We start from the raw sequence: 17,829 nt of genomic DNA on the forward strand, positions 1-17,829 counted from the left end.
TGTGGTCCAGGTAAAATATATGGTGAAGACAAATGTATCAGTAAACATCCATCTAACAAAGGAAATACTGTATGTATAAACTGGAAGCACTTATAAACTGATCATAAGCAATTTAATGAGAAGTGTGAATTTCTGCAGGTAGACTCTGAATTTCCTGTAGATGAAATGTTTCATTGTGACTTTTCTTGCCATCTGAGAATAATATTCTTGTTTAGCTTCATTGTATGGGAGCCTAAAGGATCAACAAAATGGGTGGCCATTTGTCCTTCCAGCTACCATTGCAGAAGTCTGTACCAAAGAAGTACTAGGATAAATAATTATTTTGGTGGCCCAACTGTGCCCAGTTTGATACCACTGTTGGTGCTAATAAAGCGCTAATAGTGCTGAGTCATAGCTTCCTACTTACTTTATTAATTTCTATCTCAGGGAGATAGGTATGTTATTTGCTGTCATTTCCTTTCTTTCAAACCATTAATGTTCTCTCTCTCTTTTTAACTTCAGGAAACATAGAAAAAAAGAAAGACCTGAGTTATATTGAGAGTAAATTTTCTTTAAGGATACCTGAAAATCCTGTTGAGGACGTTTGTCACCTAGTTCCTGGACAGGAAACAAGTGTAGCAGACTGCAACTTCAATCATACCAGTAAAACCTTTGTGATTGTACATGGATGGACGGTAAGAGGAAATGCTTGTTTTTATCTTTTTATTACCGCTAGCTAATTTGAGTTCCATTTTGAAGAAAAACGCAGGATGTAACTCTAATAAAGTTACAGAATACTTTCCTTGCCTCCTTTTAACTATATAGTGGTGCTTAGAATCAGTTTGCAGCTCACCTCCAGGCTAGGTGACACAAAAGAGACTTGAGTATCATTGCAAGCAGAGTTCTTTGTTGCAATAATATGATGATGTTATGGGGGAAATAGGCAGCGTTATTAGGTATATTCACCACCTTGAGTTATATTTAAAAAAGGTGGGATAAAAATATAATAATAATTAAATGAGCATCCATAAAATGTACTTCCTCAGCACCAGGGTCTGCACTGAGATAAAAGAGAAACTTATGGCTTGCTCAACATTACAGTGCAAATTCTCTCAGTTCTTTCTAAAGTCAACTTCATTTTCCCCTCCCTCATATTTCCCTAAATCCACTAGAAATCCTCAACACACAACACAAGAATATTCTGCTTGTTGTCACACACTAGCTTATCTCATGCCCTTCAAATAGCCATAACAGCATGGGGGTTACTTGGAAGGGCAGACATAATTAATTGATTCTCCATTTTTTTTCAATAATTATATAATGATACTGGCCTTTGCACAACTTGTGGCAGTGAATTTCCTATCTATTAAAGGATTAATCTTCTATGGATTAAAATACCATATGCCCAGGCAGCCTTCCTCAACTTGGTGTTTTCTAGATGTATTGGGCAATCCCTGTAATCTCTTAACATGGAAATGTATGGAAGTTTTAGTTTGCCACATCCATAGAGCATCGTGTTGGACAAGGTTGCTATCAATGCACCCCCGACCTAATCCATCAAGAAATTACTTGCTTATGGTTACCTACTCTGAAATTATTTGATGATTATATTTCTCCTCTCTGTAAGTGTACATAATGTCTACACTTTGGGGTTACTGTTATAGACTGACATAGAGTAATGTGGTTTATCATATTCTAGGTAATTGGAATGTTTGAGAGCTGGGTTCCCAAGCTGGTGAAGGCACTGTATGACAGGGAGCCTGATTCTAATGTCATTGTGGTTAATTGGCTAGCTCGATCCAGTTTACATTATTCAATGTCTGCAGACTTCACAAAGCAGGTGGGAGAAGACATTGCTGCATTTGTTAATTGGATGGAGGTAAGTAGCCATTTGCAGGTTCTGTACAGCACAACATTTTTATTTATTTATTTATTTTTTATTTGTCAAATTTGTCACCACCCATCTTGTTGAAACGACTCTGGGTGGTTTACGACAACATCTTGAGGGTTAAAGATGTTGAACACCTGGAACCCATACTAAGGGCATTTCCAAATGAGGAATTTTTGCCAGCTTAAAAGCAGATCTTAGGCTTTCTGATCCCACAATGTTAGCTATATTTATTTCTAGCTGATTTGTATTTGAAACTGCAGTTAAATATATATACATTTTTAAGTTAAAAAAGGCCACTGGAGCTTATAGGTGGTCCACTTGCTGCCCCATCACGCCTCTAGCTCTAACACTTTTAAGGGGAAAAGTGGCTTGATGACTTGTCAGCACTCCCATCATAGAAACCACTCACATATTTTTGCGTATGGCCAGCAAATGCATACTGCATGCAATAAGACCTTGGAGTGAAAAGCAATTTATTTTGTTTCCCATTTGTGTAGAATGGCGGAGAAAGGGTTTTCGTGGCAGAACCTGCAATAACTCAGGATGCAGCAGTTATTTTTACTGTCAGATCATCTCCAAATTGTTTTTGAAGATTTACAAAGTAGAATCTGTGAATTCTCATCATGTAGCTGTTGCTAAACTGTACCACTTGGTGGGGATTACATGTTGGAATGCTTCCTCATTTGGAAAAGTCCATGTCTATTGGGTATCAGCATATGTAATATATGCTAACGTATGTAGCATAGATAACTCCATCATACTGTTTTTCTCTGATAATTATTCTTAATATGTGGAAACCTCCAAACATTCATATTCCAGCTCTCACCTGAATTCCTACCAAGAATTGCACTGACAATTCTGTTTCTTGTGGGAGTGAGAGTCCATATGGTTGATGGTTTGATGCAAGTAGTGTCAGGATCAGTTTTATAATTAAGGGATGAAGATATCTGAGTGTCTGCTTATATACCCAAGTGACCTCTTTGACCCAGATTGTTTTTCACTCCTGATGTGCCAAACTTGCCCTCTGCTGGGCAGTGATGAGTCTGTTACTATTTTTCACATCCTTGCATTAGGGCTGCCCATAGCCTCCATAAGAGGTGCTTTGAAACACATACAGGAGTACATGAAGCAGCTTTTTATGGATTGTTAAAGCAGCTGCATCTTTTTCAAGCCTTGTGTGGCTGTGATGGAAGCTGCTCCCAGCTATCTCTGCAAGTGTGCTTATGCACCATTGCTTCATTCCATGCATTCCTTTGCAGTCTCCATACTTCCATCATTATAATATACTCCCTTCAAACTGCCTTCTGAACACATAAGGCTGTTCTCAGTAATTTTTGGATGCAACAAGCTGCAATTCAAATGACCTGGAGTGAGAATGGATATTTAAGGCTCTCTCTCTCTGTTCAGATCTTCATCTGAAATTCAGTTCCTAGCAGCAGTGAGGCAGTGCTGATTCTCTGTAAAGTGAGAATTGATTTTTTATGACTGTTGAGTGCTCACAAGTGATTGGAGGCCTGGTGAAGTTCACTTAAAATGTTTGCAACTGGCCTTCTTTCCCTCTCCTCATCTGGCCAGGTGGAAGGTAGCCACAAATTGAATATCTCTTCCAATGGAAAGTAAACATGAGGCCAGGCTAGTTCTGATACTTTGCATTTTGCAGACCTCAGGCTATAAGCAGAGCTCTGTTGTCCCTAAACCACATCCCATATGAGGATAAGTGTTCACATTTGCTAACATCACCCATTTTGCAGTATCTCTAAGGAAAATTTTCTCACAGTATATCCATATTCATATCTGCATCCATCCATCCGTCTAAAACCCAATTTGATTTTTTTTTCACCAGGAATGCCTGTCTTTCTTTAGTACCTTCACCAATAAATGCTCTTCTCTATAATAAAGACGGTGGGCAGGATGCTGAATACTGCTGTTTTATATTTTCTTTTCTGGCTGCTGTTCTATTTATTTTTGCTGTGCTACTGTTTTTAAGTTTTGTATTTATACGTAAATGGTTTTTTTTTTTTTAAATGTGCTGCTTTGGGCATCTTGTTGAAAGAGAAGGTTGGGTTATCAATAATTTAGAAGGATGACTCACTGGCTTTAGAAGTCTTTCTAAATGCTTTAAGCATAAAATCCTTTTTTAAAAAAAATCCATTTTTCTGTTGCTGCTGTGAAGTTATGTCCCATAGCTGTCTTGCATATGTTTATATAAATTTGCATTTTATATGGGTTTTCCTGCTGTGACTATAACATTTTTGTCCTTGAAGTGAAGCTGATAATTTGCTTTTTAATGACAGATTAAAATTTGCTTTTTGGAGCTTAATCTTTTAAAAATGATTGTTCTCAGGAGCAGTTCGGTTATTCTCTGGACAAAGTCCATTTACTGGGATACAGCCTGGGTGCTCACGCTGCAGGCATTGCTGGAAGTCTGACTAATAAAAAGATTAATAGAATTACTGGTAAGCAAATCATATTGGCGTTAGAATTATAATTAGAAGGGGAAATGCTGTGAATCCTTCAAAGCTCTAAATATTTTAATGTTGAATTCTGGCATACATTGGTAGCAACTATTATAAAAGGATGAGCTAATGAAAGCTGTATTTTCCAGCATACATACCATTTCTTTTCCCTCAAGATTCTGAAGAGCCATTGTGTGTTGAAAATTATCCTACTCTTCTTTTTTTTTTTAATGTGTGCCTTTGTGGAACTCTTTGCCCTGAGAAGTCACTGGCTTCGGTGGGATTTGTGCACTGAGGATTGCTGCCTTTATAAAGTAGCACATGACCTGTAAAATAAGCTATTCAGACCTGTAAAATAAGCTTTTAGTTTAAATGGGTACTTATTCGCAGCCTTAGTTATAACTTAGGAATTAACAGCCTTTTCAGACAATCATGCAATTCACTTATAAATGCTGGAATTTGAGTTTTATATGAGGTACTTGACATTTCAGAAATATTTAAAGCATTTATATAACATTTGCACAATCCTTTCCTGGATTTGTTCTGTTAGTGCATCTTTTCATACGTTTTTCTCTTCTAACATCTTTGTATTTGGATTTTTAAAAATAACATTGAATTTTTAGATCATTTATCTCATTTTGTCTATAGTACAACAACAACAAAAAAAAGTAAACCACTGTTTTTATGAGATTTTTCTGGACAGGTCATCTTAGGCTCCATGTTGACTGTGATAATTCTAGCGCTGCATGATGTTACTTTGGGCACAGTCCAATTATAGCTGAGTCCTTGTTGCTTATTCTAAAACTACAGTCTGCCTCGTTTCTGACTTGTTTTTTTCAGGATATGCTTCTCATTTACTGGAGAGCATTGGTAAAACCCAGTGATATTGATAAGAATTTTGGCACTGATAATAAATAAAAGATGGAGCATGTCTGCAAATTTTTTCATGATATTAAAAATGCCATCCAGAGGTCAGATGACAACATGTTTCTCTCTTACCCAACCTTCCCATTAAGGTTTAGATCCTGCTGGGCCTCACTTTGAATATGCTGATGCTTCTAGACGCCTTTCTCCAGATGACGCTGTCTTTGTAGATGTCTTGCATACCTACATAAGGGGCTCCCCAGATCGCAGTATTGGCATACAGAAGCCTGTTGGCCACGTTGATATCTATCCCAATGGAGGTGGTTTCCAGCCAGGTTGCAATATAGCAGAAGCCCTGCGCCTGATTGCTGAGAAAGGGTTTCACAGTAAGTTTTCAAATCTGAATGCTCCCCACTCCAAAGGCATTGGTATAATTGAAACTCTGTGGCTGCTACTGTTCATGATTAATGTGAGTTCTATTCAAAGTTGTTTCCCTTTCTTAGATCCATTATAGAAACATCCATTAATGCAGGAGTTAGTCTTTATTTTTGTCATTCATGGGGCTGAGTTTTTTGCTCATGCTGGGTCCAAATTAAGCATTTCCCCCCATTAAACTATCTGTTTGAATCAGGGAATATTGATTTATGTCTTGACTAACTTCCCTTCTTGAGCTACAGTAGAAGCAAGGTAAAAGATTGTCCAGAGATACTCCAAACGTGTTATGCATTAGAGTTCTTCTCACTTGTCATTTCATGCATGGGATACTTCAGCTGTAGTGATAACAGCTGTGGTGATACTATGTGTGGCATGTAAAAGGCAGAACTATATTATTGAGTGTGCTCATCTGTGCCTGTTATGTGTGGTCAATTACAGATGCCCGCATTTGAGCTATTCAGTCTAGGGTGTCCTTAATACCTCCATTATCTAGCCAAGTCCAATGAGCTGCAGATCATTGTAGTTATTATCGGTAATATTGTATAATCTCTAATAGGAGGAAATTATTGGTAAGATTTAATTCAGGGAAGGGGAAGTAGCAGCCAAGGAGGGTGAAATAGTACTGAAGAAGAAGCAGTGAAGCAAAACAGTAGCATTCAGTGTGACTAAAAATGAATAATATCTTCAGAACTGAAGAGTTTTTCAGAGGGTGAGAGGAGAATTCTCACCAAATTTGTTACACTGGAGAACATTTGATGTAGACTTGCTTATGATAAATACTCTGCTGAACAACAGAAATACGTCTCTATACAGTGCAGCTTCTGTTCTTTTTCCTAAGATGCTGATCAGCTGTTGAAATGCTCTCATGAACGTTCCATCCACCTTTTCATTGATTCCCTCTTGTATGAAGAAAAACCAATAATGGCATACCGATGCAACTCAAGAGAAACATTTGAAAGAGGGCTCTGCTTGAGCTGCAGAAAGAATCGTTGCAATAATTTAGGCTATAAAGTTAAAAGAGTGAGAAGCAAGAGGAACAGCAAAATGTATCTAAAGACTCGTGCATACGCGCCTTATAAAGGTATCGTTGATCTGCTGCAAAGCTTTAGGTCATGTGGACTTGCCATTGTCATAACGTGTGAAAACAAACTAATTCAGAACAAATTGAGCAGAAAGATCTGCACAGGCCTCATTGACATAATAGCATTCTGCTTGATTAAAATCGGAGTTTGTTACAAATTTAAGAACTATAAACTTATTAGGTTCAAATTATGCACTTGTTTTAATTAATCCTACTGTGGAAATTGAAAATTAAGCAGTTCATGTCAAATGTGATATGTTTGCAATTTTCAGATGCATAAGCCCTCTATAATAAGCCATCCAATTATACATTGATGTATAATCAATCCAGTGAACTAATATTTTTGTAAGAGAATACAGATTCTCTAAGACAGGATTCCCCAAAGTGGTCAGTATCAACCCCCAGGAGTCGATGAGACTATTCTTTATTGTTGCTATTATTTGTAGTATATTAGTTAAAATAGTAATTTTTAAATTATTTTCATACAATAAATGTTGGGGGTCAAAGATATAAAGATACTTCAAAATCTCATAATAACAGAACTTTATTCAGATTTATAACTTTATAGCTTTTTACATTATGGCAGAATTAGATAATTTATTCTTAGAATTAATCAGCCTGAGTAATGTCCATAGGAAGAAGCCCCTTTACCCTATACAACATACTTAGTATTGCAGTATAGAATTGCTAAATAATATTTTGATCTGATCCTCAGACTTTATGGGAAATTAGATGGGAGAATATTGGCATTTTATACCTCTCCCCCTTCTGTTTGCAAATATATCTGAGATTTTTTGGGGTTAGGGTTAAAGTTAGAGTTAGGGTCTTTCATTAAATCTTGTGAAATGATGTCTACAAATTTGATTTGGTTACTTAAGCATAAAAGTATTATCTGCCAAACCAAAAGTAGCAGACTCAAGGCTAAAGTATTTATTGGTAATATTTTGCATCTTTTGCTCTCAGTCTTTCATTTCCAGGTCAAGATACATTTTTTTGGAAAATTGAACATCACCACAACCAACCAACCATTCCGTATTTCTTTCTATGGCACTAAGAAGGACAGTGAGAACATAGCATTTGTAATGTGAGTATCGACAGAAACAACTGCCTGTGCTTTTATCAATATGCAGTTGCATTATCTAGGCCTAGTTCTGCCCTTTATTTTTTTAAAAACATCTTCCTATTGCCTGCAGAAATTGCCTGCAAAGTCACTTGAGAATGGTTCCTGCATGTGTACATTGCGGGTTTTCACTGAAGGATGTGGCACATTTGTTCCGTTTAAGTGTTCCCAGGGTGCATCAGGAGTGCTCAGATAACCTTTTGCATATTAAGCAAAAGGGAGAGAAGTGAGTGATCTTCACTTTTCTCCCCTTTTCAAGGAAGGGCACAAAAGAGAGAACATTGAGGCTGTTGACACACCCTGCAAGCACAAAAAAGAGAAAGTTGATTGTATTCATTTGCTCTGTTTGGGAAACTTCTGCATTTTCTGTATACAGAAACCTATACAGATGGTGGCTTCCCATTCTGTATCATTTGCTTGGGTGAAGTAAATAAAAAGTACATGTCATGACCCTGAGATCAGGCCTTTTGCATACAAAGGCAACTATTTGGTTCAGTATAAAAATGAGCTAAGCAGCAGTATATACTTTCTGTGGTAATGATCTACTATATATAGCAAAGTTTAAGCTTTCCTGAAGTCCCTTTCTCATATGGGAGATATGAATTGTCTAATAATGGTATGTATCACTTTACTCCCACTGATCTATCCCCTTTTATTTTAAGGAGTGGTGAGTTTTGCTTTGTTTTGACCTTATATGGCCATGTTCCTCTAAAAAGTAGTCTTTCCATAGCCATGTTGTTTTCTTCATGGCTGGTTTGCCATGGTTTTCACCTGCAAAGTTTTTTCCAATTTCCCTGCCTAATCTACAGCTGTGGAATTTTCTGGTGGTCTCCCGCCCAAATAATAATGAGTTCCAACCTGCTTAGCTTTCTCAGGTCAGCCAAGGTCAGCTAGGGGCTTCCATCTGCTGTGAAAAGTTCCTCTGATTTGTTCAAATACAAAAGTGACAATCATGAAACTGATAAGTTAATGTAAATTCAGTTGAATTAAAAACTGAGTCACAAAATATATACACATCTGAACTTAGGTTTTCCTATATTGTAAGACAAGTGTAGGTCAGCTTTACTGGGAATTTTGAGAGCAAGTTATGGCCATCCTTATGAAATCATGGGGGGCTTCAATGGTGGACGTGGTCAGTCACAAAACAGTCATTTATTAAAAGGCAATCTGGTGAGATGCTCCTAGGTTGAAAACCTGTTATTTCCTAGGACAACATGTTGGTGCATGCCAGCTTCCCAATAAATGTTTAAAATTAAAAGCGTGTAAGGGATGGGTCAGTGAGCACACTGGCGCTTACCACTCGTTAGATATAGTATGTGATCTAGCAGGAGTAATAAATGGGATCACCAGCTGCATATTTTAGTCTGAATTGTCTCAATTTGCAGTCACCCATAGCTCTGCTGCCAGCTACTGTCTTGGCATCTTATGGGCATGGACATGTCTGTGAATGAAAGGGATCTGGAAAGAGGGCTGGTACTGGAACAAAACTGATGCTCCTTGAGATGTCTCTCTTTGGCTATATATGATTGCTACTGTGAAGATTATACTAATCCTCCCCAACCTAGTGCCCTCCAAATAGACTGAGACTGCAGCTCCTCCATTCCCGTATCTGTCTAGAGTTGGAGTGGCATCACATCTGGAGGACACCAAGTTAGGGAAGGAAGACTTATAACAGAAAGCCGACTTTGCTTGGGCATAGGTTGTTCCAGGCTTTGAGTGCCACACCAAGGGCTACCACTCCCTGAAAAGGAGTAGGTCTGCAACAAAAAGATTAAAAAGTCAGAGCAAAACAAAATTTAAATTAATTCAGTAATCCATATCATTATGTAAGGAACTCCTTGAGGTGGAAGGAGAACATGAAGTGATGGGATGAGGAAAGGAGGAGAAGTCTTGGTGGAGGGCTTTTCAAGTGGTAGGGAAAGGAAGTTGGGAGAATGTAGTAGCTGGGACCAGGTTTAGGGAAACCAGGAGAGAGTACAGTGGCAGAGTGGAGGACAAGATGTGGGAGGCTGGGCTGATACATCTGAAATTTAGCAGCAGAATCAGGAGAGGGAGGATGTTGGAGATGGCATTTGGATCCCTAGCAGAACATAGGGATTCCCTGGATTTACAAGAGGACTGGAATGGTATTTTAATGACCTGATTTTGCTCTTCCTGTTTGAAAGGTTTTGTTATATCCTGTGAGTGAAGACCTTTGTTTCTTCAAGTTCTCTGATAAAGGAATAGGATCCTGAGGTAAGTGGAAGACAAGCACTGACTGAAGATGTGTGTGGTTTGTTTTTTAAAACAGGCCTGAGATCTCCACTAACAAAACAAGTTCCTTCCTGGTATATACCGAAGATGACCTTGGAGATCTGCTTATGGTAAAACTGCAGTGGGAGAAAGATTCGTTTTTCAGTTTGAGCAACTGGTGGGATATCCCTGAATTCAGCATACGAGTGGTCAGAATCAAGGCTGGAGAAACCCAGAAAAAGTGAGTTTATTTTTATTGAAAAAAAATAGTTTTTTTTTTTTGTGTGGCCAGTCATTTTGTCACCATCCGAGATTACGGATTATCTCTTCTCTCTTGGGTTCAGTTGTATGCTGCAATTTTCTGTAAGTGAGAACCCCATATGAAGTAACTCGGTGATAAAGAACATTCCTTGGTATGTTGGTATATTCCTTGGAAGAGATTCTTGTGGTTTGGAACTGGAGAGTTACGGTGGGTGTTCCACCTTGAGCATCAAAAAGGCACTTATTTCATGCAGGAGAATGTGTTTTCCATTGTCCTCTCTCTCCATTGATAGCCTGCTTAAGCTAATGGGGAGGAGATAGAACGTAGAGGAAGACATGGCTATTCCATGTTCTACAACCAGAATGCTCTAGATTCAATACACATATTATCTCTGAATCACTATAAATAAGACTGACCTTTAATTTATTACTAATACTAATACTACTAATAATAATTCACTCTCCCTTTCAATACTATGACTCAGTATAGGAATTTTCTAATCCTCAGCTTTATGTTAGAAATAATACTGTTGTTCTCTAGAGCAGGGTTCCTCAACCTCATCAACTTTAAGATGGGTGGACTTCAACTCCCAGAATTCTGCTGGGATGCTGGCTGGGGAATTCTGGGAGTTGAAGTCCACCCATCTTAAAGTTGATGAGGGTTGAGGAACCCTGCTCTAGAGTACTAAGCAGTATAGCAAACAAGAAACAAAGATGACGTTGGAAATATCTTTCCTTACACTTACTAATGTCATGGTACTGAGATATTAAATAGACTATAGTAACACAAGTATCCTTGTCATTGCCATGGTCTACATGGGAAGATAAGATGAGAAGTTTTCTTGAATACTAACATTTACCCAGAGTTACAAAGACTGGTGGGGAAGCTGCAGAGTGAATGCCGCATATGTCTAGTTTTTTTAAGAATATGCTACATCATGCATTTTGTGGTATTTTATATACTTACAGATGGAATTAGATTGAATTATTGATTCTGCACATATTTATAGATCTTATTTTGCTTGTAGACTGTGATTCATTTGATAATACTGGTTTCCCATTCTCTGTAACATCTCACCTTCACAGTCCAGTTCTGATAGGCAAACCTGCTAAATACTCATCTGACTGCAAATAAATATTATAAACACAAATGCTGGTTTTTTTCAAGTTTTGGATTAACAGATCAGTTAAACAGTGCCTTTTCAGAAATTCTATTTTAGATTTAAGGTACAGCTGAGAGAATGAAACATGGCTTTTTAGAAGATGAGTTAACAGCTACTTCAGCAGTTCTGTTTATTATGCAGGTTGGTGTTCTGCTCTCAGAATGGATTCTTTTCCCTCCAAAAAGGGGGCAGAGTTGCAGAATTTATGAGATGTCGTGAGAAAAAACATAACGCCACAGATTCATGGTAAGAATTCTTTCATTTGCTATGCAGTGGCTCACCGAAAATTCAGTCCATTATTGCAGTTCTCAAATAGTAAGAGGCAGGCTCTTTGGACAGAAAATTGTGTGACACACTTCTGCTATTTCTGATCTCTTTGTATTGCAGGTTGGGTTCCCTGCGATAGAGGGAATTCTATATGTAAACCATGAGAACATGAAAGAGTTCTAGTGGAAATTGACAATTTCCTCTAACAAGCTAACCTTCGGTGTTCAGGATATATTCCCAATTTTATGGAGGAATCCTATTCAAACATATAGTCCTCCACCTGCATTTGGGAAGGAAAAGCTGAACTGAGCGGTTCTGCTAGATGTGTAGGCTAGTTCTAAAACTAGGGAAGTATAAGTATCTTGAAGAGGACCTGTTGGCAACCATTAATGCAGTAGATATAAAGTGCATCCCTGTCTCTGGCCGGCATTAATTTCACAGCATATATTGCTTTGAGCATAGCCTGAATATTTCTTAAGAAACAGGCACCTAAACAACCCATGATAGGAAATGTTGAAGCTGGATCTGAACTTCAGCAGGATACTGCTAAAGCTTCTGTCCTCGGGAATGTATTGTTTGTTCTAGATTTTAGTGGATGTGGATGTTTTATGCAAATTCCAGAAGGGATAGAAAATAGATTTCATTAGATCTCTCTGGGTTTCACATTTATCCACTATCTGTGCCATAAAGATTCTTAATATGAAGACTCCCTAATGCAGATGAAGCCCCATTCTTCTGTTTCTGAGGAGAGAATTCTGCACATGAGAGAACTAATCAAAAGTTTTTCTCATAATGTTAACACAGGGATACGATACAGATATTTGTAGTAGAGAATGGGTAGGTAGAGTAAGGATTTAAGTACATCATTCTGCCTGTGATTTTTTAATGTATTCTTTACTATGCATCTCCACACTGTCCTGATTGCTTTGAGATTTGACGGAGTTTAGTGGAAACTTGTGGGATAGAACTTGCAATTTGTTATTATTAATCACCGTATTAATAGTTATCCCCACAAGTGCTTTATCTCCTAGAGGGACAGGTCTTCTGTTAGTAGGGCTCTCAAATTTGGGCAGCAAAATCCAAATGACCACTGGATGGCAGCAAAGGGTTGGCGTTTTCTTCATATCTTTGCTGCCATCTAGTGGCTCATCTGGATATTTGCACTCCACATCTGGTAGCCATATTTATTTGGGGATGGATATTTAGGAATATAAAGTTCTTTTCTGCTACTCTACTTTTTTTGTATTCTGCCTATATAGCCATTAGATTTGTGGAGAGGAGTTATAAAATCTTGGTATAAAAGCTGTTTATGTTGGTATTCATTACACTTCACATTTCAAAGTAGTTAAGAATAGATTTCACTGTTCCCAGTAAGCTTTGCTTTACTTGCTGAACTCCTGCAGTGTTTGCAAATATGAAATGCACACAAACCTTCAATCTTACATCTTTATCAAGGAAAGGTGGTTCTTGTCCTTGGGGTGTAGTAACATGTGGATAATCTATTAAATTGCATCCTAAGCACTTTAGAATCAGAAGTCCAGAGGTTTTTTTTCCAGAAGAAACCTGGGAAACGTAGTTTAGTAAGGAAGTTGAATACTGATAGAATTAGAGTTCCCAACGTTGCCTGGGCAAATAGTCTAAATTAAAGAGATTTACAGTCACTACCCCTGTCGGATTACTGAACTAGATGTCTGTGGTCACCAACATGGTTAATTTAGAATATAGTGTTAACTACTGAGTTTTTTAAAAATTGTTTTTCTTTTTAGAGACCAGGCCAGAATAATAATGAATGAGTGAAGACCTTCCGTTTTGGGAAAGAAATCCCCCAGGGTGCTGACTAAACAGGAATGATTGTACTGAAATAATTATCGATCTCCTATAATACTGTCAGCCGACACTACCCGAGGAATGATTTACTCAGACTGGAGTCTGATTTGGTTTTGCCAGAATATGACTAGCAATATACTTCTAAATTTACATCCAAATGGCAATGCTGCAGTGCAGATGGACGGTATCTTCATTCAGATCAGCATAAGAATGCACACTTGATTCTTGATTCAGTGAGCAACACGTAAAATCTATTTCCACAGGTAGATCTCCTTATCTGGATCATCTCAGCACATAAGAAAAACTACACAAACCAACTTTATTTTTGTAATTAAGAAGAAATCTCTCACAGATGGTGATTTTTGTATTATTCAGAGCAAACGGCAATAATTCTTATATCCCTTTGTGACAAGGCTCTTGTTTTATAATGCACTTGTGTAAAAAAAAAAAAACCCTATTTATTTAAGAACTGCTTATTTTTACATGGATTTCGGCTAAAGTTTGTTTTTTTTAAGTTTTACAAGTGGGTGTTTGGCTGTGCAATGTCCACGTAGATGATTTGTGCAGTTTTGGAGCTTTGGCTGGCTATAAATTTCTTTTAAACAATTAAGAGCAATATATAGACTTCTTATTCAATATATGCTTACAAGCCAAAATATATTTCTGAATAATGATGCTTCGTAGGTCTGAAAGTTTCCAGACTAAGCTCTTTCACAGTGGGTAAATAATTAAATTTAGGAATCACTTAGCAATCTATAACGTCTTTATATGACAATAAATTCACCACAGGAGAAAATACCTAGCATTTTCAGTGCCTCATGCTTTTCCATTAAAAAGGAACCTAATGCATTTGTACTAAACATACTCATCTTTATCAAATAACTATCCCTAAAAAGGAGCTGCAGTATTTAAAAATTGTACAGATATTACTTCTTATAACAGTTTTGTTACCAGACACAAAATTATTGTATTGATTGTGGACAGTGATGACAACTGAAGTGGTAACTTCCACAGATCCATATCCCAACAAATAATGTTCCTCTTTTTTGATACTGGTGTTTCTAACTTTGAAAATAGAACTTTTGTTTGTTGCCCAGCAATAAGAATGACAGAAACTGAAAAATATAGTGTTTTTTCCCTAAAATAATGTAAATTATGTTGTGTATTATAGTCTTGTAGTATTATACACTTTTGGAGAACACACAAATATTCTTTGAATCAGAAAGTATGGACACACAAAAGAGGTATTTGATACAGATATTTTAATGAGCATTTATCGGCATGTTCAAAATAATTTCACTAGTTTTAGTTTTTTAACCAAAATCTCAGACTTTTGAAGTTGCAACCAACTATATTCACAGTGGTTTAGTAAGTTGTACACTAAAACAAGGAAGATAACTTATACTTCTGTGAAGATACATAAAAACATAAGAGTGCTTGAGTACTGCCACTTTAGCACCTGATTGTCCAACATAATCTTTTTCCTATTATAAGAAATATCATTGAATAAATGTGTGGTAAAAATTAAATGCAATACTTCTAAGATTTTTTATTGAAATGGTTTCCCAATCCACCAGTCTTTCATTCAGGCAGGAAGAACTTAAGTTTGATAAGTGAGCACTGAAGGACATATTTAAAGACGTACATCGTTTCTTCTGGATAAAGCCAATTTCTCAGGAGTGAGGTTTAAAAGACAGTGTCTTAACAAGTTGAAGATTTTTAATGCAAAGTCAAATACAGTGCCAATAGCACTTGATCGAGAGGAATTTTATGTATGAGAAGATATATTTTGACTTTAATTGTTCCTATTTATTATTTGTAAAATATATGTGTGTATATATGTAAAAGTTAGTTTGTATATATTGCTGAAGTAATCAAAGCTATATTCATCTACAGACTCTGGTGACACATGTTTCTCAAAATGATTATATGTTACATGAAAAAATGCTGCAATGATTTGTTTCAAGACATTTCTACTTTGTATATGTTGATATTTGCAAACATTAAAAGCAAGAAGCTACTATTAGTGAAATTGCTGGAATGATTTGCTATATTTGCAGAGCCAAAACAGCATGTTAGCAGAAAGAAAATAAATCAATAGTTATCTGTTTGAAATTCGCATCCCCGTAAAGCCCACCTGTGCAGACACATTGGGTCTGTGTCTTTCTGCACCTGACCATGCACCAGATGCAAAACCTTTTTTCTTGCTGTATTTCCTTTGATCTCATCCTCAGGCCAAAAATGAGACAGGCTTGAGTCATCCTTAGTTGTACTGGTACTAGAGAAATGTTTCCCTGCTTAAACTGGCATCATTCAATGATAGTTGCAAGAAATGTGTAAAATCTGCTAAGCTTGCTGTACATTCTGTAGTGGGATGAATCAAAGAGATGCACATTGACAATTTCAGGTTGCGGTAGGCACACCCTTTCTCTGGTCCCCAGTCAGCCTCATTTGCTATTATGATGTCTTGAGGAGGTGGTCTCAGCAGTGTTGTAATAATGATCCTTTGGATTTGCAGAAAATCAATGCAGCTACCTTTTTAAGTACAGAGTTTCCCTTTGTGTTGTTCTTGTAATCCTGCTGTAGCTGCATGTAAATAAGTTCCTCCCACAAATACGTTCCCATAGTATATATAGTTCAACATGAAACTTGGGTGTTGCTGTTTTACATCCTCTATAGTAGTGATTCTTAAAAGTGTAGGCCGTGGACTTTTTTTTTTTTTATATGGACATGGTCTGCAGAGATCCACCAGGAGATTTGCTGCAGCCATTCCATTTTCAGGGGCCAGAGCACATTTTTTCCCCTCACTCCTGCCTCCCCATGGTGGCCAGGATTTGGTGAAAGCCTGCCCATCACCTCAGACCTTGCCTCCCCATGTCCCCTGACAACTGGTTCATGAGGAAATGTCAATCGCTGAAAACTGTCCATTAAAGCAAACAAGTGATAACAATGTGAATAATCAAATTAAGAAAACTGATTTTTTTTTTTTTTTTACTGTGAGTCTGCATGTGTTGTGCTAAGTGGAACTTGCAAAAAGAAAAATGCGAATAATCTACAAATGAGATTTTATTGGGCTGGAGATCCGCCATCCAGCAGCCCCTTAGTATTCAAGAGATTTCTACTGAAGGACATGGATGACCAGCAAGTTAAGAATGGGAGTATATAAAGTGATTCAAATGGTAAATAGATACTTTGGATTAATTTGGGGGTACAATATTTAGTTTTAAGAGGCCTTGGGCATACCAAATGGACCTGTAATTATCTGCCAAAAAAAAGTGAGCTGCTATGTTCTTAAAGATGAAAAAACAAGGAGTGGGTTGTTTGTTATGTTGGATGATCTTTGCATTTTCTAAATCTAATGCCATATGTAATGGTCTACAGCTAGGGAAAATTGGAGAAGCGTTGCAGTCGACTGCTTAGTTGGCAGGATTATAAATGTTTTAACCTTGGCTGGTACCAATGTAACACAAGACTGCCATAATGGAATGGTGGGACCAAACCTCCCCCTCCTCCACTTCAAATTATCTCCTGAATGGAACATGGACTCTGGAAGCCTGCATTTGTGGCCTATATAAATGAAGGGTACAGAAATCTTAAAGCATTGCTTGTGATCTGGCTGCCTTTGTAACTAATCTGTTAAAAAAAAAACAAAAACAGAATGGGATGATGGAGGCGGCAACGCAGAAGAAGCCAGGTGTAATGAGCTGAGTCCTGCAGCTGGAGCCACCCCATTCCTGCTGTGGTGCCGTGACTGGCAGATGTCTTTCCCTCTGGTTGGGAAGGTGCGGAAGACAGGACAGCAAAGTTGGAGGAATCAACCGATTACTTTGCTTATCCTGTACTGCACATGAATAGGCAAGGCAGCACCATTGGGCAGTGACTTAGAGACAGTAGAGGGAGGATCTACAAGTCCAGCATTGTTTTCTGCTGACCCAGGGATCAATGGATACCATTTTAAATGAGTAGCATGGAAAGGCTCTTAGTCTTCGTAAGCGTGCTTATGTTAAGTCAGGTGGTGTGGATAGGAGTCCGTACACATATATGCAATTCTAATCAAAATATGGGAACTTTCAAAAGTGTATGACCCGTTGATGTAATGCAGCATGCCCTTTCATGGAGTTTCAGTTTCACTCAAAAATGCAAAGTTGCTGCAGGAGTGCTAAAAACGTCCATCATGTTGATTGTATCGCTTGAAAGAACCTGCTGTGAAGTCCCTGTTTAGCCAACAAATGTATCCGTTTCATATTTTTACT

At 37.6% G+C, this 17,829-nt stretch overlaps 1 protein-coding gene across 4 annotated transcripts in view; it reads left to right on the forward strand.

Annotated features, from left to right (window-relative positions):
• The window catches only part of LPL (lipoprotein lipase), a 29,482-nt gene extending 13,876 nt beyond the window's left edge, over positions 1–15,606 (forward strand). For all 4 annotated transcript variants that reach the window (XM_007425836.3, XM_088129918.1, XM_088129919.1 and 1 more), the window contains exons 2-10: positions 502–674; positions 1,679–1,858; positions 4,215–4,326; positions 5,343–5,576; positions 6,464–6,706; positions 7,670–7,790; positions 10,117–10,299; positions 11,624–11,728; positions 13,516–15,606. In XM_007425836.3, the coding sequence (XP_007425898.1) occupies positions 502–674; positions 1,679–1,858; positions 4,215–4,326; positions 5,343–5,576; positions 6,464–6,706; positions 7,670–7,790; positions 10,117–10,299; positions 11,624–11,728; position 13,516 (1,352 nt within the window). In that variant the 3' untranslated portion in view covers positions 13,517–15,606. The remainder of the gene's footprint in view (positions 1–501; positions 675–1,678; positions 1,859–4,214; positions 4,327–5,342; positions 5,577–6,463; positions 6,707–7,669; positions 7,791–10,116; positions 10,300–11,623; positions 11,729–13,515) is intronic.
• The last annotated feature ends 2,223 nt before the right edge of the window (positions 15,607–17,829 follow it).

The sequence above is a fragment of the Python bivittatus genome, unplaced genomic scaffold (genome assembly GCF_059951505.1).
Source record: "Python bivittatus isolate LINGU-HERP-01145 unplaced genomic scaffold, Pbiv_v1 ctg000850_np1212, whole genome shotgun sequence".
In the NCBI taxonomy this organism is placed as follows: Eukaryota; Metazoa; Chordata; class Lepidosauria; order Squamata; family Pythonidae; genus Python; species Python bivittatus.